This window comes from Acomys russatus, chromosome 16 (assembly GCF_903995435.1).
Source record: "Acomys russatus chromosome 16, mAcoRus1.1, whole genome shotgun sequence".
In the NCBI taxonomy this organism is placed as follows: domain Eukaryota; kingdom Metazoa; phylum Chordata; class Mammalia; order Rodentia; family Muridae; genus Acomys; species Acomys russatus.
The window spans coordinates 24,431,565-24,455,346 of NC_067152.1; the positions used below are offsets into that span (position 1 = coordinate 24,431,565).

At 53.1% G+C, this 23,782-nt stretch overlaps 1 protein-coding gene across 2 annotated transcripts; it reads right to left on the reverse strand.

The window, feature by feature from the left end:
- Positions 1 to 6,440: 6,440 nt before the first annotated feature.
- Positions 6,441 to 23,329, reverse strand: Stac2 (SH3 and cysteine rich domain 2). 2 transcript variants are annotated; one of them, XM_051158467.1, is made up of 11 exons: positions 22,866 to 23,329; positions 13,145 to 13,451; positions 12,274 to 12,371; positions 12,031 to 12,121; positions 11,229 to 11,341; positions 11,051 to 11,123; positions 10,895 to 10,956; positions 10,111 to 10,208; positions 9,780 to 9,831; positions 9,297 to 9,434; positions 6,441 to 6,988 (listed from the first exon to the last, which is right to left on the reverse strand). In XM_051158467.1, exons 1-11 carry the CDS (start codon positions 22,953 to 22,955, stop codon positions 6,884 to 6,886), a joined length of 1,227 nt encoding a protein of 408 aa, XP_051014424.1. In that variant the 5' UTR covers positions 22,956 to 23,329; the 3' UTR covers positions 6,441 to 6,883. The 2 variants fall into 2 exon arrangements, with proteins under 2 accessions (XP_051014424.1, XP_051014423.1); XM_051158466.1 differs by having other exon boundaries at positions 11,229 to 11,344.
- Positions 23,330 to 23,782: the final 453 nt, after the last annotated feature.

The window sequence follows — 23,782 nt, forward strand, 5'->3', positions numbered from 1 at the left end:
CAACTAAGAACCAGCAGCTCTTTATGAACTAGGTTTTCAGCTGGGTGGTGGTGGCGCACACCTGTTATCCCAGCACTCAGGAGGCAGATGCAGGTGGGTTGCTGTGAGTTCGAGGACAACCTGGTCTATAAAGTGAGTCCAGGTCAGCCAAGGCTATACAGAGAAACCCCGTCTAGAATTTAAAAGAGGGGGGTGGGCGTGGAGAGATGATTCAGAGGTTAAGAACACTGTCTGTTCTTCCAAAGGTCCTGAGTTCAATTCCCAGCAACCACATGGTGGCTCACAACCATCTATAATGAGATCTGGTGCCCTCTTCCTGCATGCAGGCACACATGTGGGCAGAATACTGTATAAATAATAAATAAGAAAAGAAAAAAGAAAAACAAAAATGAAACAAAACAAAGCTAGGTTTTCAGTGTCAGAGTGGAACCGCTGAGGCACCCAGCCTTACGTCACGAGCCACTCAGGGAGCAGCATTCACCTATGGTCTCTGCTTCCATTCCTAACCCCAGGTTCCTACCCTAAGTTCTTGCCCTGGCTTCCCTTGCTGATGGGCCACGTAAACCCTGTCATTGGTCACTGTTTCTCACAGCAACAGAGGAGCAAACTAAGCAAAGATGGAGGGAGCAATCAACCAGCTGAGGAGTCTCCCCTCAGGAAAACCTTGGTTTCACTGACTCACTGACTTCTCGGTCCACTCATGACAGACCATGCTCTGCCACTGAGCTACACTCTATCCCACTGTCATTTTTTTCCTCGACCTTCCTCATTGCAGGCCTGGAAGGTATGTCGCTCCTACCATGGGCTCTGACCCTTTTTTTTTTTTTTGGTTTTTCAAGACAGGGTCTCTGTGTAGCCTTGGCTGTCCTGGACTTGCTTTGTAGACCAGGCTGGCCTTGAACTCACAGCGATTTGCCTGCCTCTGCCTCCAGAGTACTGGGATTAAAGATGTACACCACCATGCCCAGCAGGCTTTGACACTTACAGCAAAATATATGATGGGGGTATAATTTTCAGGGAGCCTCATGCACAGAGAAACCTAAATATCCATCAAATTCGCTCTAGGCCCTAGGAATCCAATAAACTTAGCACTGAACTGTAGCTCCACAGCATAATGTGCCCTCAGCATGACGGCCAGCCCCTGAAGATGTGCACTTTCATTCAAGACTGTGTGACCTGGTGCTGCAGAGATGGGAAGCAGTTTAGAGCATTCGCTGCTGTTCCTGAGGACTTGAGTTCAATTCCCGGAGCCCACACTAGGCAGCTCACAGCCACCTGGAACTCCAGATCCAGGGCTGCTAGTGTGTTCTGTCCTTCAGGGGCACCCACACACACCAATCAAAAATTAAAACAAAACTTTAAGGGCTGGAGAGATGGCTCAGAGGTTAAGAGCACTGTCTGTTCTTCCAAAGGTCCTGAGTTCAATTCCCAGCAAGTACATAGTGGCTCACAATCACCTGTAATGAGTTCGAGGCCAGCCTGGTCTACAAAGTGAGTCCAGGACAGCCAAGACTACACAGAGAAACCCTGTCTGGAAAAACAAAAAAACCAAAAACCAACCAAACAAAAAAAAACTTTAAAAAGTATATGACTAGGGGGCTGGAGAGATGGCTCAGTGGTTAAGAGCTCTTCTAGAGGTCCCAAGTTCAATTCCCAGCACCCACATGGTGGCTCACAACCATCTGAATGGAACCTGATTCCCTCTTCCAGTGTGCATGAAAACAGAACACTCACCAGGTGGTGGTGGTGCATGCCTTTAATGCTGGCACTCAGGAGGCAGAAGCAGGAGGATCTCTGTGAGTTTGAGGATGGCCAGGCCTTCACACAGAAAAACCCTGTCTTAAAAAAAAAAAAAAAAGATATGAACTAGCCAGGCATGGTAGTACATGTAATCTCAGCACTCACGAGCCTGATTGCTCAAAGTCAGGCTACATAGCAAAGCAAAAACAAGTATAGAGCCGTTCCCATCACATAACTTTATACATCTTTCTAAGGGGCTCACTCTCTTCAGATAAACAGGTAAAGACCCTTGAAGGAAAGATAAACCTGTTTTTATTATGATCTCAAGTGTGGGATGGTCTTGTGAGAACAAGTGAGGTTAATCCACTAGAAGACAAACCACATCATGCGGGAACTTGATTGCTGCCAGCTGAAAAGGTCTGTGAACAGACTCTGGGAGGAGATATATAAATGAGCCCAAAACTGGAGGCGGGGCCTTTGGAGACTTGGGATAGTTTTGGCTGTTCATTGCTCCACTTTGAGACGCTGCTAGAGAAAACCACTGGAGGGAAGGCTTCAGGGCTCCGGGCTCCTGCTGAGGTCCCGGGTTCTGGTTACTCCAGGTTCCAGCAGAAGAAATCCTGCTGGCAATGCCAGGAGAATTGTTCCTTGGAAGTGATATCCTTACGGTTTTGTTATTCTTTAATCCTCTTTTCCTATTGTTTCGGTTAGTTGGGTTATAAGGGATGTACGCTCAATTAATAAGTTCATAATAAAATATATTGGTTAAGAAAACTGAGCCTAAGCTGGGCATGGTGGGACACGCCTTTAATCCCAGCACTCGGGAGGCAGAGGCAGGCTGATCGCTGTGAGTTCAAGGCCAGCCCGGTCTACAAAGCGAGTCCAGGACAGCCAAGGCTGCATAGAGAAACCCTGTCTCGAAAAACCAAAAAAAAAGAAAACTGAGCCTACACATCCTGAACAAACCCAACTCACTCTCCCCTCCCTCCTTCCATTCCTTTCACTGCCCCCTCCACCACCTAAGAAACGGTTTCTCTGTATAGCCCTGGCTGTCCTGGAACTCACCCTGTAGACTAGGCTGGTCTCAAACTCAGAGATCCATCTGCCTCTGCCTCCCAAGTGCGGAGATTAAAGGCGTGCGCCACCATCACCAGGCTACCCAACTCATTTTCTAGGCCAGGAAACCAAGGCCTCCATAACTTCCCAGAACCTCGCCATTGTCTAGTTACCAGTACCACCCCAGTCCAGGCTCCCAGCTGTAGGACACAGAATGAAGACAGGGCTGCAGCAGGGCTAGGAAAGTGGGGCTGGCTTTGGCCTCCTCCCTGGCGGCACAGTGAAGCTGAGACAGGGACGAGCCAGGCCATCTCTCATAAAGCACAAGAGACTGAGTCTATTCTGTTTTCTTTTTAGTTTTTCCAAGACAGGGTTTCTTTGTGTAGCCTTGACTATCCCGGACTCACTCTGTAGACCAGGCTGGCCTCAAACTCACAGCGATCTGCCTGCCTCTGCCTCCTGAGTGCTGGGATTAAAGCCATGTGCCACCACCGCCTGGCAAGAGACTTGAGTATAGAAGTACACAGCCAGCTGCCTTCCTTGAGTGTCTCAGCAGGCCCCTAGTTGGTCTAAACCCTAGGAGGCGGAAGAGAGGGGCATGGGTTAGCAGGGTGCTGGGATTACACAGAGCGCCGGCTGACGGCCTGAGAGGATGAGCTGGATGCCCGTCTTTAGAGTCTATCCACTTGTCCTTTCAGGCTTCGCTGGCTCCAGCTCCTACTTTCTTCTTCCTGCATCTCCCCTGAGTGCAGGTGGGATGCACCAGGTGATCTCAGGCAGAGGGCAGAAGGGCGTGTGTAAGGTCAGAGATGGTACTAGCAGCAGATTTCTGGGCATCCCCAGGCCAGTCGTTTGCTGGTCCAGATACCCAGGAACAGGCACAGCTGAAAGCAGAGGCTATGGTGGGGACACCAGCTGTTCCCAGCCCCTAGGCTGTGAGCCTGCTGTCAGTGGCTCAGCCACCCGTAAAAGCTGCTGTGCTCAGCAGTGCGGCAAACAGACTGGGGGGGGGGTGGGGGGGGGGTGGGGGGTCCAGGCCAGATGCTGGCTGGTGGCAGAAACTGGATATCCATAAGGCTTGAATCCAACATTCTCACTTGTCCGCGGTGAGGTGGGAGGGTCCATTTCTGGAGACCCTGACCCAACGTCTCGTGCTATCTATCACCGTGGCTGAAGGTACTGAGGGACACAGGGAAGGACAATAAAATGTCTGGCCCACTGATTACTTGATAATGCGGGACAAGTCATTGCCTTCCCTAGGCATTAGTTTCCTAAGTGTCAAAGGGGGTGGGCTGTGCTGTATAAGGTAAAGTGTATGACCTTCAGTAAACCATGTAACCGGCATCTCTACCACAGCGTCCTCATCTGATAAAGGGTTCAGCATGGATGGATGGTTTTGGTCACTGAGTGGACCAAATAGTATGAAGTTCCTGGCATGCTCCGCATGCGATACACCATGTGTTTAATTATGTGAACTCCTTTCAAGGCAGGCAGGGTGCCCACCTGTAATCTCAGCTCCTCAGGAGGAGATTAGAGCATCAAGAAATTCAGGACTGCCTGGATTACATAATTCTCTCTATGCCTCCTGACCCAGGCATACCCCTGCCACAGGCAATCCCAGCACTTGGGAGGCTGAAGCAGGCTGATTACTGAGTTCAAAGCAAGACCCTGTTTTCAAAGCAAGATGCAATTTTTTGGTTTTGGTTCGGTTTTGTTTATTAAAAAGAAAAATCTCGAGAAGAAAGAAAGAAAGAAAGAAAGAAAGAAAGAAAGAAAGAAAGAAAGAAAGAAAGAGCACACAGACTGGGACAAGCAGGTGAAATTCCCAGTTCCAGGGCAAGGGATTCTAGGAGAGGGCTGCCCTTCTATCTTACCCACCCTCAACCTCGTTTACTTTCACGGATGAAGGGGCCCAAAGGATGCTCAAGGAGGCGGAACCCCAGTCTGGCCCCACCCAGCCTACCTAGCTCAGAAGGTGGAGCCGGGGACCCAGACAGATTCCCACCTTCTGCGGTCTGGCAGCACAGTCACTGCCCTGACACCCCCACAGTAGCCTCCGACTCGCCTGCTCCTCCCTGAGCCTATAAATAGCCCAGGACACGAGAGCCGTGCGAGTGACGCGGCCAGGCAGGCGCGGGAAGGCTGGCTGGAGCAGGTGGGCGGCAAGGCCCGGCGGGGCGCGCGCGACCCCTCCCGCGACCGTTCCTTCCTCCCTCCACCCCCACCCGCTAGTGCCAGGCTTCTGATGACGGACGCTGCTGAGTCATCGCAAGGCCCCAGCGTCCGCCAGCCACTGTCCCTTCCACCTCGTTTGAATCTCAGCCTTGGGGGGCTGCAGGGAGAGGTTGAGCCCTCGCCCTAAGGCGGCCTGGGAGGCTGAAGCAGGAGGGGCTGCGTCTGTGGGTCCGCCCCCTGCGCGACTCAGGAGTGTGCAGAACCCCGAAGTGACCTTGGCCCCACCTCCCTTGCCTGACTCTGTTTCCTTTCGTCCTCCCCACGTCTTTCCGCGGTTGCCGAGCTAGCACGTCCCAATCGGACGCCCCTCCTTTCAGAGGTCAATGACCTCTTCCGCTCTCAGCCCATGCCCCAGCTCTCTGCCCATCTTCCATGTCCCATCAGATACACAGGGCAGACAAGCTGAGACAAAAATCTTTTAATTATGGGCCTGGGGGCTCAGCAACGCCCCCACAGACCCGTCATGCAGCCTCGTGTACAGTGGGCATTGGGCCCGCCCCGGGGATTTTGCTGAGGGGGGGGCCTCATGGCAGCAAACAGGGCAGTGTGGCTTTAGTCCCCTCTTAGGGGGAAAAGTGGGGCAAGGTGTGTGTGTTGGGTAGGAAAATCTGTGTCCTCTCACGGTATGGAAGGCATGACTGTGCCCACAACTGGGGAGTGGCGTTGGCTGACATGATCAGGGCACAAAAAGGAGACTCTGAGCTTGGAAGGAGGAGGGCTGGCACCAAAGGGGAAAAAAGCAGCCAGAGAGAGAGAGAGAGAGAGAGAGAGAGAGAGAGAGAGAGAGAGAGAGAGAGAGAGAGAGAGAGAGAGAGAGAGAGAGAGAGAGAGATCCTTTGTCCTGCCCCAGGAGGACTAGGGGGTTCCTAGACCATCACTTGGTGGTAGCCAAAAAGAACTTTCCATATCCTTCCTCTAGCTCTCAAGGTATTCCTCCCAGGGATGACCTCTGTAGAGCCCACTAAGAAGGTCATTTGATCCACCTGAGGGGCAGAGCTTACAACCACAGACTCCCCTAGCTGGCTGCTTCTGGTGACAGGGATTCTAGAATCTTAACAGTGAAATGTTTTGACCAAGCAGGGGCCAGGGTCTCGTTCTCAGTGGGGTTTTTGTCCAGCCTGCTCTTGGACACCAATTTCTAGTAGACAAAGGTAGAAGCGAGGCTGCCCTGTGAGAACTGCCCTTGATGGAACAGTCTCCTACATGTCACATCCCTTCCAGCCCTCAGCTTTGCCCTTGCTCCTTCGCCCACCCCCGACCCCTGGGGAGGGGGGTTTCAAGTAATGGGAAAGATTCCTGAACTTTCCTGAGAATTGAAGGAATGACAGGTGATGAATTCAGGGCTCCCCCTCGGTCCTCAGCCCCATCTCAAGCCAGAGAGGAGGACCCAGGAACAGCGCAAAAACGCCCTCCTCTCACAAGGCCCTACTTGCAAAGGGGTGGATACACAGACCCAAGCAAAGGCCGTGGGCAGAGAAGATTCAGGCATGCAAAGGCAGTATGGGTAGGTGACGTCTCTGAGAGACAGCAGGCGACTCCCTAGGGTGGGACTCATTGTGGCAACCCAACTAGGTGGTACTTGGGCACTGGGTGGGCCTATACCTGTTAGCTTCCTCGTTTCTTCCCACTTCTGACGCCCTTCCCCAAGCCCCAGAAGATCACCCCATTCAGGATACCCCACCCAAGAAATAAAACCTTCCTCAGTGCAGAAGGCTCCCAAGTGGGGGGGTGGGTGATGCTTAGGAGAGAGACGGGGAGAGGAAGGGTATGGCCAGGATGCTGGCCTCCTTCTCAGGCCAGAAGCAAGAGCCAGGCATGGGCAGGGGTGGCATCTGAGTTCTCTTGGTTTCTGTCAGATCTCTGCCAGGGAGTCGGCTGGCACCAAGCCCCGCTTCTTGCCACTGCTGACGCGGATGAAGCCATCAGCATCCTTGCTTCTGCCCACGCCTACACAGATCTGAGTGGAAACAGAGAGGTGAGGCCTGGAATGGCTGTTGCTGATGGCATGCCCCAAGGGAGGATGGGGCTGGTGTCTCTGGTATGGATAGAGCTGAGGCAAGCCGACCCTAGGAGGGATCAGCAGCGAGACTAGGACCCAGGGGATAGCAAGCAGGACGTCGGTCGGCGTCGGGGCTGAACCCAGTGATCCGTTAAGCCAGCACCCCATCCTCATCCCACGTCACAAAAGAGGTGGCAGGAGGAAAAGGGAGGTTACCCAGCAAGCCAGAGGGCACAGTCAGTGCGTAAATCTAGTCAGGGGCACACTAAGTCCTAGCACTTGGGAGGCACAAGTGGGCAGATGTCTGCGAGTTCAAGGCCAGCCTGGCCTACATATTGAGTTCCAGGCCAGCCAGGTCAACATAGTAATACACTGTCTAATAAAAATAAAAAGTGGGGCCTGGTGTGGTGGCGCACACCTTTAATCCCTGTACTCCGGAGGCAAAAGGCAGGTGGATCCCTGTGAGTTCGAGGCCAGCCTGGTCTATAAAGTGAGTCCAGCACAACCAAAAAGTGGGGGCTGGAGAGATGGCTCAATGGTTAAGTCTCAGAAATTCTCAGCATGTGGGTTGAGGCCACTTTGGGGATTGAATATTAGATATCCTGCATATAAGATATTTACATTATGATTTTTTTTCTGTTTTGTTTTGTTTTTATTTTTCGAGACAGGGTTTCTCTGTATAACCTTGGCTGTCCTGGACTCACTTTGTAGATCAGGCTGGTCTGGAACTCACAGCGACCCACCTGCCTCTGCCTCCCTGAGTGCTGGGGTTACAGGCGTGTGCCACCTCACTCAGCTGATATTATGATTCTTTTGTTTTTAAAGATGTATATATTTATTATGTATACAGTGCTTTGCCTGCATATACACCTGCAGGCCAGAAGAGGGCACCAGATCTCATTATAGATGGTTATGTGCGAGCCACCATGTGGTTGCTGGGAATTGAACTCAGGACCTTTGGAAGACCAGCCAGTGCTCTTAACCTCTGAGCCATCTCTCGGACTGGATAGTAAGATTCTTTTGTTGTTTGTTTGTTTGTTTCAAGACAAGATCTCTCCGTGTTAGCCTTAGCTGTCCTGGACTCGCTTTGTAGACCAGGTTGGCCTTGAACTCACAGCGATCTACCTGCCTCTGCCTCCGGAGTGCTGGCTTATTAATGGCATGCGCCACCATGCCCGGCAGATATTATGATTCTTAACAGCAACAAAAGTACAGTTATGAAGTAGCAATGAAATAGTTTTATGGCTGGGGGTCACCAGAGCGTGAGCAACTGTGCTAAAGGGTTGCAGAGTTAGGAAGGTTGAGAGCCACTGGCTTAAGAGCACTCGCTACTCTTTCAGAGGCCTTGGCTTGAATTTCAACCATCAACATGGCACCCTAAAACCATCTGTGACTCCAGTTTCTGGGGACCCAACATGCTCTTCCTGCTTCTGTAGGCACCAGGCATGTACACGGTGCACAGAAGTACATGCAGACAAAGCACCCCTGCACATAAAAAATAAATGAAAAGCAAACAGAAAACAGCCGAGCCTCTGGCTTCATCATTTAGTGCTTTGTTTTATTCTAACTGCCTCTGATGTCAACTGCCTACCAGTTCAAGTCCCCAGGGAGAGCCTTACCCTCCTATCCCTTGGTTTGCTTTCATGTTTTTGAGATGGGGGTCTCACTATGTAACCTTGGCTTTCTCCGTATAGCCCTGGCTGTCCTTGTAACTCACTCGGTAGATAGACCTGGCTGGCCTCTAACTCACAGAGATCGCCTGCCTCTGCCTCCTGAGGGCTGGGATTAAAGCTGTGCACCACCACCGCTTGGCTGCTGCACAGCTTTTTTTTTTTTTTTTTTTTTTAATTTTATTTGCATTGGTGTTTTGTTTGCATGTATGTCTGTGAGAGCATGTTGGATCCTCTGGAACTGGAGTTACAGACAGTTGTGAACTGCCATGTGGGTGCTGAGAATTGAACTCAGGACCTCTGGAAGAGCAGACAGTGCTCTTAACCCCTGAGCCGTCTCTCCAGCCTCGCTACACAGTCTTAAACCCAAGACAATCCTCCTGCCTTAGCTTAGGTTACAGGTCTGTGCCAACAGGACCAGCTCATGTACTACTGAGATGGGACCCAGAGCAAGCACTCTACCAACTCCAAGGTCTTCTTCATGTCTAACCTACCCCCTCACTTGTGCCAGGCCTTCAGACCCTCCTGCAGGGCACTTGATACCCTCACTGAATATGTATCCCATACCTCAACCCCAGCAGGGCCCTGGTACCCACCTGGTTTTCCTTGAGGCTCATGTAACCCTGTTCCTTGTTTCCAGAGAAGGGCTGACAGCAGCGCCAAACGTTCTCCCCTGGTCTCACCCGCTGCACAAAATTGGCTGGGAAGAAGCCAACCCGGTCACCAATCTTGCCCTGGGGATGAGGTTGGCAATGAGCCTAAGCGCTAGCTTTACCTCACTCTTTCTCTAGACTCAGTTCCTACTCAGAGCCAGTACCACTGTCCTCCAGACCTTGGGCTCTCATTATTCCAGCCCCCAGCTGGTGGTGGCTTCTGGCCTTGGAAGGCCATATACAGCGAAAGGGTGGGGGTGGGGGGAGCTAATGTGGGAGAGGGTGAAACTGACAGCAAGACCCAAGGGTTGTCCCTGGGCTTGGCCTGGGCAAGCCTCCTGAAGAAGGGGAGGTCTTTGAGCCCTGAAGGGAAGGTCAGAGTCTCCCCCACCCCCACCCCCCATCCATCCCATCCTGCCCTCTCACCTTCCACCAGTCTTCGTTAGAGTCATCCACCAGCATAATTCGATCACCAGGTCTGGGAAAAAAAAGAGAGCCGGGGCATGCCCCTCTTAGCAGAGAGAAGATTCCCAGGGCCCTTAGAGGCCACTGAGATCACAGGTCCATCAGGCTCCCTGGAACAACCTAGAACTGGCCAGGAGACAGGACACTACACCACATCACTCTGGGCAACTCCAGCCCCTCTGTGGGTACAGTATACAAGAAGAACATTCCTGAAGGTCCCAGGCACCTTACGTTCCAAGGTCAGTAGGGGGTCAGGCAGGACCAGTGGGGCTAGGCCACCGAAAGGACTCACTGCAGAGCCAGGTCGTTGTTCTCCTGGGGCAGGAACTTGTAGAGTGCCACGTAGGAGTACATGGGCCCCACGTCCTTCCGCAGGGGCAGCTTTGGGGGCTGTAGGAAAAGTTCCGGGTCAGTGATGGTGAGCACCTCCTTGCTCTGCCCACTGTCCACTTACTGTGAGTGTGCCTGTCCTGGGTGGCGGGGGTGGGGGAGTCTGTGAGGTAGGTCAGAGTGAACTGCTGGTAAGTAATGGGGCCTAAGGTGTATCTCTCTAACCCTCGGGGGAGGGGGCTGGGCTGCTTTAGATAGAGAAGATACCCCCTGTCTGCTGCCTTCAAGAATTGCCTGCCCCTGGGAGAGCAAGTTTGGAGCAATGGACAGTGGAGAAACCCCCCCCCCCCACACACACACACACAAACCTCCATGCCTCTTATCTTTTTTTTTTTTTTTTTTTTAAGATTTATTTATCATTTATACAGTATTCTGCCCACATGTGTCCCTGTCCACCGCAAGAAGGCACCAGATCTCATTACAGGTGATTGTAAGCCACCAAGTGATTGCTGGGAATTGAACTCTGGACCTTCCGAAGAGCAGTCAGTGCTCTTAACCTCTGAGCCATCTCTCCAACCCCCATGCCTCTTATCTTGACTGTTGCCTCCCCCTGGGGACTGAGGACACATGAGGGAGGAAGCAGGGAGTGCCTCAGGGAGTGTGCTCTTACGTATGTATTGATCAGTAACAAGAGTGACACTGTTTCCTACCCTGGCCTGTGGGCTCCAAGCTAAGGCCTGGCTTACCTGCTGTCCAGGGCTCTTCTCCTCCGGTCCCGATCCTTCACTCTCAGCTGGGGCTGTGAATACTGGGAACAGCAAGGTGAGGCCAGGGTGTGAGGCTTCAAGGGATGCAAGCCCTACCCTCTTCTTGTCCCAGGGCCTCTTCTCACTCTGGCTTACCACTGTCACCAGGCCCCTCTTCTGAGCTGCGGATGCTGCCTTCCCCATCTTCTGTGAGCTCATCACGCTCACTCTGGGGAGACACGTGGAAGAGGAGGAAGATCAGCCCCTCGGCCCACAGCATGCTCAGCTACCCTCCCGCTAGGGCTCCCCTTGTGTGCCCAGTGTGGGCACATACCAGGCTCCGTGTGGGGGATTCAGATGTGCTGCTGAAGCTGGACCGGTTCATCAGTGCCAGGGAGGTGCCGTAGCGCAGGGTCTCATAAACTGGGTCCACCTTCCTGCTGCTCCCTGCTAAGCACCCACCTTTCAGTGCCTGGTACCTGGCTGCCAACCCTGAAGCTCCATCATATGAGTCCCAGGGAGAGAACTCAGGTCATCAGGTTTGGTGGTTAAGTGCCTTTACCTGCTGAGCTAACTTAACCCTAAACCTAACCTTAACCAGCGTTACCTATTTATTTGTTTGTTTTTTGAGACATGATTTCTCTGTGCAGCCCTGGCTGTCCTGGAACTCTCTCCATAGACCAGGCTGGCCTCGAACTCACAGAGATCCACCTGCCTCTGCCTCCCGAGTGCTGAGATTAAAGGTGGGCGCCACCACCGCCTGGCCGCATTATTTGTTCTTTAAGACAGCTCAAGACTCTATATATAGCCATGATGGCTTTGAACACCTATAACCTTCTGCGGCCTTCTGAGTGCTGGGGTGCCTGGCACAGAGCACCAGACCCAACTCAGCCTCACATTCATTACTGCTGTCTCTCATTGTCTGCCTCAAACTGAGCAGGTACTCAATAAATTGCTGGGTGAGAGATGAATGAATGAAAGGACGAATAAATGGCGCCTACATCCAGCACAGGAGCATCCAGGGGAAGGAAGTAGGGAGTACCAGGACTAGGCAGTGCCAGTGTGACTCAGGCGTGAAACTGCGGATTTCTTACAGGACCTCTGGGAACCCGGGCCATGGGATGCGGGGCACGTACCTGTAGGCGGGGACTCTTTGCTCATGGCACAGGCTGGTGGTGGCTCATGCACCAGGAGTGGGGAGCTGAAGTTCCGTCGAAAAGAGGTGGACTGAGGCAGAGGGAAGCAGAGAGAGAGAGAACACAGAACCATAATGACCTGTGGAGGGCTTGGCCCCGCCCAAGCCCAGGGCCATCCCACAGGAGGAGCTGGCCAGGAGGGGTTCATTCACTCATTCCTGTCACATGACAGCTCACACTCACTGTCTTGCCCGGGCATTGCTGGTGGGAGATCTCCTCGGAGCACCAGAGGTGGACGCTGACTTTGCATGTCTTACATCGCAAGCCCTGTTTGGAGTTTCCTAGGAGAGAGGTGGGTTCAGCAAGAGGAAATGGCCAAGAAAGGACAGTCCCCTGGAGGACAAGGAACCAGTCAAGGAACAAGAAGAACAGCAAAGCCTGGCTAAGGGCCAGATGGTGGCCCTTACCTGCCTCTGAGTTCGAGGCCAGCCTGGTCTACAGAGTGTATTCCAGGACAGCCAGGGTTACACAGAGAAACCTTGTCTCAAAACAAAACAAAACAAAAATCTGGGCACGTTGGCGCACACCTTTAATCCCAGAACTCAGGAGACAGAGGCAGGTGGATCGCTGTGAGTTCGAGGCCTGCCTGGTCTACAAAGTGAGTCCAGGACAGCCAAGGCTACACAGAGAAACCCTGTCTCGAGGGGGGAAAAAAAGCAACAACAACAACAACAACAACAAGACAAAACAAAACAAAACAAAAAGACTGGGTGAGAACACAGGGGAAATGCAGATGCTTGATAGTTTTGTGCTGGACTTCAGAGCCTGGCACCTCTCCCTCCTACAGTAAAGATGTCAGCGGCAGCAACGCCAACAAAAAAGCGAGCAACAAAGGGTATAACCACCACTATTGCTCTCTCCCAGAGTAAGGCTTGCTAGGCAACTGCTCCGGGCAGTGAGCGAAAGCCCAGCCCCAACCCAGCACTCATCTGTCTCCCCAAGGGAAAGAAGCACAGTTAGTCATGGGACTCCCCCACCCCCCATTGCAGACCGCCACTGTTAGGCAGTTCCATGGCTTATTCCCTCATGCCTGCCACGGGGCTCAGGCACCTACCTACAATGAGCTGGTGGCACAGCTCACAAGGGCTGGCTCTCTTGAAGACATGTTCCTGGAAGCTATGCAGCCTCACTGGTTTGAGTGGTGCCAAGGGGCGTGGGGCCGGGCAGGGGGAAGGCGTTGGGGTGGGTAGACTTCTGTCTGTGGGTGCAGGCGGTGGAGAAGGAGGAGGCAGCGGGGTCGGCGGCGTCAGCAGCACCTCTGTTGGGCACTTCAGCTCAGAGCCTGAGCGAAGGAAGAAGTTCTCCACACTCTTGCTTCGAAGGATGGTTTTGAGGGAGAGGGACCGCTTAAATCGCTGGAGCTGGCAAGAGAGGGAGAAAGCTGTGAGTGCGAGGCTGGAGGGCTGGCCAGTGAAGGCTTCCTGCGTATCTTGTGTGGAGGCAGCACTAGAGCTGAGGCTTGTAGCCAACAGGAAACTACCAGAGACTTACCTGCTCCGACCATCCAGCCCCCCAGAGCCCGTGGGAACTGGCAGGGAATTTTATGGGAGTTCTAGCTGGTCAGGCCCATGCTTAGAAGTGGTGGAGACTACAGAACCCATGTGGTCAAGGAGCAGCTGCTGGTCTCCTCCAGCCAGTTAAGGCTGACCCAATGAAACCAGCACACACACACACTCCTGCCCCCTGCACTTTAAACAAAACAAAACACTACACTTTTGGCTGGATGTGGCAGCAAACTTCTGTAATGCCAGCACTCAGGGGAGGGAGGCAGGAGGGTCAGAAGTTTGAGGGCAGCATGGGCTACACAGCAAGATCTTGTCTCAAACAGGCAATAAAACGGGACGTTTTGCAGGGTGTGATGGAGCACGCCTTAAATCTCAGCACTCACGATGCGGAGGCAATCCTGCTGGCCTTGTACCAAGGTAATCTTTAGTTTAGTTTTGTTTTTGTTTTTTGAGACAGGGTTTCTCTGTGTAGCCTTGGCTGTCCTGAACTCACTTTGTAGACCAGGCTGGCCTCGAACTCACAGCAATCCGCCTGCCTCTCCCTCCCAAGTGCTGGGATTAAAGGCATGTGCCATCATGCCCAGCTTCCAAGGTAATCTTTCTAGCTTTGCCTTCCAGGTGCTGGGCAGCCTGACGACTTCTTCTTCTTCTTCTTCTTCTTCTTCTTCTTCTTCTTCTTCTTCTTCTTCTTCTTCTTCTTCTTCTTCTTCTTCTTCTTCTTCTTCTCCTTCTCCTTCTCCTTCTCCTTCTCCTTCTCCTTCTTCTTCACAGAGTTTCTCTGTGTAGCCTTGGCTGTTCTGGACTCACATTGTGGACCAGGCTGGCCTGGAACTCACAGTGATCCGCCTGCCTCTGCCTCCCGAGTGCTGGGATTAAAGGCGTGCACCAACACGCCCGGCTTTTTTTTCTTTCTTCTTCAAATAAGGTAGGGTCTCACTATGTAATCAAAGATGACCTTGAACTTCTTCTGGTCCTCCCACAGAGTGCTAGGATTACAGATGTGTTCCACAAGGTCCAGTTTTACCTTATGCTCTGGATTAGATCCAGAGCTACAAGCATGCCAGGTGAGCACTATACCAACTGAGCTACCGAATAACCAGTACAACAGCCCTCAGTTTGATCTCCAGCTCTGAATACAGCAAGGGTAGCTTTACACGACTGTGAACCCAGCACTTAAGAAGGCAGAGGCAGGAAGATCAGAAGTTCACGGTCATCTTCCTGGGCTACGTAGAGAGCTTGAAGCCAGTCTGGGACACACGAGACCTGATCTCAAGAAGAAGAAAGTCAAGCTGGGTGGCGGTGGCCCATGCCTTTAATCCTAGCATTCAGAGCAGGAGCAGAGGCAAGCGGAGCAGAGGATCTCTGTGAGTTCGAGGCCAGCCTGGTCTACAAAGCAAGTCCAGGACAGCCAAGGCCATACAGAGAAACCCTGTCCTGAAAAACAACAACCAAAAAGAGGAGGAGGAGAAGAAGAAGAAGAAGAAGAAGAAGAAGAAGAAGAAGAAGAAGAAGAAGAAGAAGAGAAGAAGAAGAAGAAAGAAGTCTAGTATCATTTTCCGTTTTGTATCGAGACAGGCTCTCACTATGTAGCCGTGGCTGGCCTCGAACCCATAGAGATCCACTTGCCTCTGCCTCTTGAGTGCTATAATTAAAGGCATGCTCTATTACTACCTGTAAAAGCCTACTTTTATTGTTGGAGACAAGATATTGCTGTCTTCTCCGACAGGTGGGGCAGGTAGGAAGTCAGTCAGGGGACACACCTGTATCCATCCTCAAGGCTGATTCTCTCCCCAAGCCATAGCTCCGGTCCCTCCTCTGCAGCCAGCTTATCACCATAATTATCTTGTCTTAGTTCAAAGTCTAGCTCAGGACCCCTGGCCAGCTCCCAGGGCCATGACCCCTGACCTTGCTAATAAACGTTTTCTGTGGCTGGATGGCTCAGTGGTTAAGAGCGTGCACTGCTCTTACAGGGGACCAGAGTTCACTTCCTGGCACCCACGGGGGACGGTGGTTCACAACCCGTTGTAACTCCGATTCCAGGGCCTCCGTGCCTTCTCCTGGGCTCTGTGGAGCTCCTGAGCTCCCATGCCCATTTCCACACATAAATTCATGATTAAAAAAAAAAAAATCCTATCTTAAAGAGAACAAACGTGGGCTAAAGAGATGGCTCAGCGGTCAAGAGCACTGTCTGCTCTTCCAGAGGTCCTGAGTTCAATTCCCAGCAGGTGTGCATGGAGATAGAGCACTCATATACATAAAATAAAAATTGAAAAATAAAAAAAGAGAAAGAACAAACCTGTCCTAGATCCTCACGAGACAGTCCAATACCCTTGCTCCCATGGGGATCATCCCTGACAGGTGGGTAGATGCTGTCTGTCCTTCCTGGCAGGTGAGTAGACGCTGTCTGTCCTTCCCTACTTACGTCTTCCTGCAGCCCAGGCACCAGGAATCTCAAACTTACCCACGCTCTTCTGCCTGGGAGCCTTGGTATTCATATCCTTTTCTCTGCCTTCCACACTTCCAGAGGCCCTGTCTGTCTGAGGAAGAGCTTTTCTTTCCCCATAGAAGCTTCTAAGTAGACCCATTTCCTCATCTGGTGCTTCCCGGCCCTGCCCAAGGACAGAACCGCACCAGCTCAGGTTCCTCTCGTCAGCTTCCAACTTCTCTTGAGACTGAGTGAGGCAGAGGCCTGTCACCTCTAGTCTTCAAGGGTCCCAACACTCAGTACCCAGTCACTGTGCCTCTGCTGAATAAGTCAGCGACACTGTGGAGCCAGGGCCAGTTCTGCTACGAGGTCAGACGGAGTTCTTCGCACTCCTTGCTCAAATACACCCTCTCTAACTCCTTATCCAGAGCCTCGTCGTTCTCTCTTCCTATGGAGAGTTACCTTATTGCTGGCCACTTCTTTCCACCAGCAATAGAAAAGAGGCGGGGGGGGGGGGGACGCCTAGGCCTGGCTCCAGGCAGGGAGTCTTGGCCAGGGTTCCCAGCTGGCATGCCAGGCAGCCTGTGTGCTGTGGCTGTCTGCCTAGTACCTGTGTATGCCAAAAGGATGGAAGTGGTGGCCCCTCCAGCCTCCCAGAGGCCAGCGGGCAGCAAAATGGAGGGAGAAACAGAGGGGATGTTGGGGCACTAGACAAGCTCTGCTGTGCCAGCTGGGAGGCCAGAGCCCTGGGGTGTCTGGCACGCTGAGCTGTTCCTCTCCTTCCAAGCTCAGCTTCCTGGACAGCACTGTGGGCTTCTTTGTGCGTCCATGAGAAGCAAGGCCTGGGGCCCTGGACACCTGTGTTAAGGAGCAGCGGTGGCGAGCCAGAAGGCTAATGAAGACCTAACTAGACTACGCATAACTGCCCAGGTCAGGCTGTGGCCGCCAGTCCCAAACAGGACTGTAGGGCTTTGATGGGGAATCCAAGAGGAAGATGAACACAACTGCCACCCTTCCTGCCCTCACTTCCTGCCACCAATGTTCTGCTTAGGGACACAGAGCACACGCGAGGCATAACTCAGAGAGTTATGCTGGGGAGAGGGCAAATTGAACATTTCATCTGACTGAGTGTAAATCACTTTTCTTCCTTTCTTTGAGCCTCAGTTTCCCCACACCCAAGAAGGAGGAGGCGACACTGGGTACTCTCTGGGGTTCAGATAGATCAGCCAGGCAGACATTTGGCTCCCGTTAAAGAGCCTCAGCTTTAGGACACTGTCACAGTCTCCCACTGAATCCAGGGCTGCCCTCTGGGGCAAACTGTCATTGTCCCATGGTTCAGATGAGGGTTAAAGCTTAATGGACTTAAATGACTCCGGCTCTGAGTCCTCCTCGGCTGACAAGGAACAGAGTCAGGACCTGTTCAGTTGGTGCGGGCTGCTCAGATCACATAACCAGATCAAATCATCAGTGCTTTGGCCCGTGCCATCCTTCAGCTGGTCCACAGACTTGTCTATTGGCTCCATCAAGGAATTCAGGGCTAAAAGGGACCAGAAAGACTGGACACCTGGACCAATCCCCACCCAGCCCCATTGCACTGCTCTGGCCACTTGGTCTCTGGATGAATGGCTCTTGGTCACGTCTTGTGATTGGGAAACACTCCCTCGTGGCATAGTCACTCCATCTTTGGGCAACTGCAGTTGCTAGGAAGTACTTCCCTATATAGCCCTGAAGCGCGCCTCCCTGTGGCTTTTGCCTATCAGCCTCTATTGGTCTCTGGGCTTTGGCTAGACTATTCCCTCCTAGTCACACCAGACACGCCGCTGTATGAAGGCATCTTTCAGGCTCCCCTCCTGAGGCCATTGCTTCCAGAGCGATCCCTGTAAATCTAAGGTCCTCTCCCCAACTCTAGCCTGTGCCCTTTGTTGGTCTACCCTCTCCCCGGGATGCAGTGCCAACAGCAGCCTCTGCGAGGGTACCAGAGGCGTCAGGAACACAATGTTCCCAGGCACCAGGGCAGTCTCCGCTCTGCCTGCTGAGTTCCTAACTCAGCTGTGGGCCCCAGGTCCCAGGCAGGCAGAGGCGAGGGCAAGAATGGAGTTGCCACGTGGGGGTGATTGGTATATGCCAAGGGGTTTGGCCAGAGGGTAGGACATAGCTGTCGAGTGGCTGCCTGTTTACCCCGCAGATGTCATTTTGGTGACTCTACTAGGCTAGGTAGTCCAGCTTTTTGTTATGTTCTGTTTTTTGAGACAGGGTTTTTCTGTGTAGCCTTGGCTGTCCTGGACACTTTGTAGACCAGGCTGGCCTTGAACTCACAGAGATCCACCTGCCTCTGCTTCCCAAGTGCTGGGATTAAAGGCGTGTGCCATCACACCCGGCTCCAGCTTTTTAGATTCCTGCTGTCTGCAGTGGCCCTCAACATTTTACATTTGTGTGTGTGTGTGTGTGTGTGTGTGTGTGTGTGTGTGTGTGTGTGTGATCGTGAACGTTCCACGGCACATGTGTGGAAGTCAGAAGACAACTAATGGAAGTTGCTTATCTTTTTCTACCATGTTGGGGGATTCTGGGCATTGAACTCCAGGCATCAGGATTGGTGGTAAGCACCTGATGTGGTGGTTTGAATAAAAATGGCCCCGTAGACTCAGTGAGTTGGCACTATTGAAGGTATGGCCTTGTTGGAGTGGGTGTGGTCTTGTTGGAGGAAGTATGTCATGGGGCTGGGGGTGGGCTCCCCCCACCAGGGTTTCTCTGTGTGGCCTTGGCTGTCCTGGACTCCCTTTGTCTGGCCTCAAACTCACAGTGATCTACCCAACTCTGCCTCCGGAGTGCTGGGATTAAAGGCGTGCTCCACCATCGCCCAGCTGGGTTGGGTTTTGAGGTTTCAGTAGCCCGAGCCAGGCTCAGTGTCTCTCTTCCTGCCACCTGCCAACCCAGAACTCACGGCTCCTTCTCCAGCACCATGCCTGCCTGCATGCCACCATGCTTCTCCCCATGACAATAAGGGACCAGACTTCTGAACCTGGAAGCCAGCCCCAATCAAATGCTTTCCTTTGTAGGACTTACTCATAGGGCTAGAAAGACGGCTCAGAGGTTAAGAGCACTGTCTGCTCTTCCAAAGGTCCTGAGTTCAATTCTCATGGTGGCTCACAACCAACTATAATGAGATCTGATGCCCTCTTCTGGTGTGCAGACACACACGCTGTATAAATAATAAAAAAAAAATTTTAAGTTAAAAAAATTTAACAGTTAAAAAAAAGGAAAGAAAAAAAAAAAAAAAAAAAAAAAAAAAGAGTTGGCCATAGCTGGGCTTGGTGACACATACTTCTTTAATCCCAGCACTCAGGAGGCAGAGGCCGGTGGATCTCTGTGAGTTCGAGGCCATCCTGGTCTACATGAGTCCAGGACAGCCAGGGCTACACAGAGAAACCCTATCTCAAAAAACCAGCAACAACAAAAGGCCAGCACAGTAGTGCACCCTGTAATCCTAGCACCCTAGGAGGCAGAGGCAGGTGGATCTCTTTGAGTTCCAGGCTAGCCTAGTCTACAAAGCTTTTCACGGACAGCCAAGACTACACAGAGAAACCCTGTCTCAAAAAACAAACAAAACAAAACAAAACAAAAAAAGTTGATCCTGGTATCTCTTCACAGCAACATAACAGTGACCAAGACACTGACAAGCATCTCACTAAACCCTAGTAACTATCTTTCTTTCTTTTTATTTTTTTTATTTTTTTGGTTTTTCGAGACAGGGTTTCTCTGTGTAGCCTTGGCCATCCAGGACTCACTTTGTAGACTAGGCTGGCCTCAAACTCACAGCGATCCACCTGCCTCTGCCTCCCGAGTGCTGGGATTAAAGGCATGTGCCACCACGCCCGGCTCTTTCTATTTTTGAGACAGAATTTCTCTGTGTAGCCTTAGCTGTCCTGGAATTCACTCAGCAGACCAGGCTGGCCTTGAACTCACAGAGATCCATCTGCCTCTGCTTCCCAAGTGCTGTGATGAAAGGCGTGGGCCCTCACCACCCAGCCCCACCAGCTATCTTGAGTTCTCCACTGCAGGGACCCATTTGTGCCCTGCACTTTAGTAAGCTGTTTCATTTGGGTCTGGTTCCCTCCCAGTGCACCTGCAGACTGTCTGGCATGGGGCGCTGGACACCAGGTCTGTTCTGAACTCCCTCTCAGGGCAGGAGCCCCATCTGCCTGTGTCCTCTCCCTCAAAGCTCCCTGGAGGCTCCTTTTTTTCCTCAGTTTCCCATGCCATCTCCTGAAACAGTACTAGGCAGCTGGCAGTGGGTGGTGTCAGATGTGGCAAGAGATGACTCAGATGGCAAAGCAGGCATGGTTGGGTCTTCTAGGATGACACTAAAGAGGGTGGTAAGTAATATTATGGGATGAATGAGGCTCCTAAGAGAAAGTGGGCCTACCTAGGAGATTGCTTGCTGAGTAGGCTGGATACAGGGCCAAGACCCTGAACTGGGTTCAGGTTGGTGAGAAGTGCCTGGGGACACCAAGCTGATGACTAAAAACAGAATGCTGACTCCTGGGCACCCAGGCCCTTGTTGAACCTGCCTCACACTGAGTTGGATGGGCAGCATGCTTCTTTTCCATCTTTCCTTCTATGGAGTCTAGAGGCACAAGCTTTCTTTGGTGAGGGGCTGAAGGAAGCTGACACAAGCCCTGAGTTCTCTCCCTGCCCACCTCTGCCCCTTGACACACTGCCTTTAGGGTCATTTCAGAATCCTCCCCAAGGATGAAAGGAGCCAAGGCTGAGGACCCAAATGGCCTGGCACGGGGTGGGCTCAGCTGCGCAATCTCTCCCCTCAACCCCTCCAGACCCTTCTTGCTTCAGACCCAGATCGGATAACACTGGGGAGTCCTTGCACCGGAGGAGGGAGCTACAGCTCTCACAAAGTCTGGCCCCCCTCCCCACACAGCTGAGCTTGCAGCCTGTGGGATTGCTGAGGCAGCACCATTCCAGGCTCTTGCTGGCCTTGGGGAGCTCCTAAAGAGGGCCAGGAGCAGACAGATTCTCATATGACAGGCACTGGGAGCCCCTCCAGTCCCTGGGGGAGACAGCAGGGGCACTGTCTATCTGCGCAGGTGACAATAGGGCAGATGAGGAGGTTGGAGAATTTGAACTCATTGTGAGGCCCAGCTGCCAGGATCTTCCTTGTATGTCACAGATAACCCAAGCAATAATCTCCCATTTCATTGCTTTTCAGGAGAGATTTGGCACCGTAAGGGGTCTAAAATGTGGGCCAGGAGCCAGAGTCTCATTTTTAGAAGGAAGCAGAAGGCCAGGTGTGTGCTGAAGCCTTGGATGTGAGAGACCCAGGTATGGTGGCTCTCAGCTGCGATTTTAGCTCTCGGGAGAGCTAAACAGGAGAATGTTGGAAAGTTTGAGACCAGCCAGGGGTATACAGTGAGTTCTACCCCAGCTAAAGATACTTAGCAAAACCTCTCAAAAGGCCAAGAGACTTGGACATGGAGAGCAGCAAGGGTACGAACCCGAGTGGTACCCAGGTGCCCGCCACCGCCACCGCCACCAGTAGCTACCTGGAGAGCTTCAGTCAGACTTCATGCTAAGCCTGTTCAACTCCCTGTGCTCGCTGTGGTGATGACCTTGACCTTGAGTTAACCTCATATTCCGAGGGGTCATCAAGATGAACTGAGAAGGAAGATGGTCGGTGGGAAGCCCTGTGTAGGAGGTTGTGATGCCCAAGGAGCCCCAAGACACCACCCATTTCTGGTTCTCACCAAGTCTTTCCTGGTCACAGGATCAGGATGGAAGGGAGAAAGGAGGAAGTCTTGGCCTGAAGTCTAGGAAGGGGAAAGGGCTGCTTCCCACAGGGTCCTCTCTTCCCATTCCCAGACGATTGGGTAGCTACCCACAGAACTTCAAGAGTTGGGGAAGGGGTAGGCACCTTAGGGGTAGGAGCTGGAACGCCTCGGCTTCCCCCACCCTTTTTAGTGCCTGCAGTCTGGGCTCCGCCTGCCTTCATAGGAGAATAATTTATTCATTGTGACTCCCGCAAGAGTAACAATCATACATAATTAGGGTTAATTATGACATTCATTAATTACGATGACTCTTCTTTTGATTCTGCCCTCTCTCCTCCCCTCTCCCGGTTCTCCAAGCGGGGGGGGGGGGGGGCGGGGAGGGCGCCTCTGGCTCTGGAACTGCAACACTCCCGGTCCCCGCCCGCCACCGACGGCCCGCGCTGCCGCAGCCCCCAGCGCCAGCTCACATGCTGCGTACCCGGGGCCGCAGCCTTAGGAGACCCCAACCTAACCCGTCCGCGAGGTGCAGGCCAGGCTGCTGTGGATCAGAGAGGGACGTCCGAGACACACAGAAAAGCACGTAGTGAAGCAGAGAGGACCGGAGAGACGCACGCCCAGAGAGAGGAGACAGTTGTGGAAAGGAATTCAGAGAGACAGGAGAGAGGGGTACAGGGGAGCCGCAGACACGGTTCTGGCGGCCACGGGAGGGGTGCGTCTCGCACGCAAACACGCGCGCGTACACCGGCCCACACCCGCTACACACGGCCACACACGCCCTGCGCCTCCGCTGCGCCGATTCCCTCCAACAAAGCCGAGTTACAACCGCCCAGGAGGGAGCCGGAGCGCGTCGGCGCCTCGCGCGTTCTGGCGGGTCGTGGTCGTGTGATCTGCTTCTTGGGTCCCCTCGTCGCGAACCTTCTCCTCCCTCCCGGGCACGGCGCGCAGCCTTAGGAGTCACGCGGACTATGTTTAGCTTCCGTGACCCCATAGGGACCCCGCCACTGTGATCAGCGTTCCAAGTCAGAGATGCCCAGGCGGGGCCAGGCCTCGCGCCCCCCGACTTACCTTGGTTTCTTGGAGGGTGGAGACGGTCTCTGTGGGGGAATGGGTGGCCGCGTCATCCGGTTCATTCTCCTTCTCGCTCATTTCGGTCATGGTTGGGGTATAAAGAGGGAGAGGGTGCGGAGACCCGACGGCAGGCCCGTTGGGGGCAGGCTGTGGGTGACAGGCGTCTCTTTGGGACTCTCAAGCCTTTCTCCAGTGGCTGCTCTCCAGTGACCCCAGGAGATACCCTCCCAGGCAAAGCAGCCCCCTAGCCCCAGGCACCAGAGGAGAAAGTTGTGGCGTGGGAGAGGGAGGCAATTACCCCGAGACGCGGAAGCGGGACGACCCGGGGTGTGAGGACCAAGGGTCTGCAGAGGATGCTGCGCTCCACGAGAGGAGGAGGGAAGTGGGGATGCGCGTATGAGCAGAGCGAGGGAGCGTTGGAGCTGTCCGAGTCCGGCCGGCTCCGTCGTCCTCTGCGCCCGCCCCCCATCTCCCTCCCCCTCCCCCCGCCGGCCCCAGCCCTGCACCCGGCGGCCCCTCCGCCCAGTCCTAGCCTCCCAACTTTGATTTAGGAGGTCGCCTGGTCCCTCCCCCTTCCCTCCGCCGCGCCCCCGCGCAGCTATGCAAATCAAGGTTCTCAGCTATTGGCTGCTGTAGTGGCTAGCTGGGTGGAGTCTTGGGGGGCTCGACAAGATAGGGAGGGGTTTGGAGGGTAAAGAAGTGGAAGGGTAGTTTTGCTGAAAACCCCCGAGATGGCTAGGAGGGGGTCGGGGGCTGGGGGCGGGGGAGGCAAAATTGAAGGAAGTCTGGAACAATGATAGTAGCGTCTGGAAATACAAATAATTCGGGGCTGCAGCAAAATAGCCCAGAGGAAAATCAAAGTTACAGCGTTCTAATAGTGCACGTGGGAAGATGCCGCACCTTGGCAGAGGAAA

Excerpts from the sequence above, each read along its gene's own strand:
- Stac2 (XM_051158466.1), bottom strand. The coding sequence starts at position 22,955 with ATGACCGAAATGAGCGAGAAGGAGAATGAACCGGATGACGCGGCCACC. Across the intron at positions 11,345-12,030 it reads CAAAGAGTCCCCGCCTACAG|CAGGGAGCAGCAGGAAGGTG; the intron begins GTACGTGCCCCG and ends GTGGGTGCTTAG. Across the intron at positions 6,989-9,296 it reads TGAGCCTCAAGGAAAACCAG|ATCTGTGTAGGCGTGGGCAG; the intron begins GTGGGTACCAGG and ends GTTTCCACTCAG.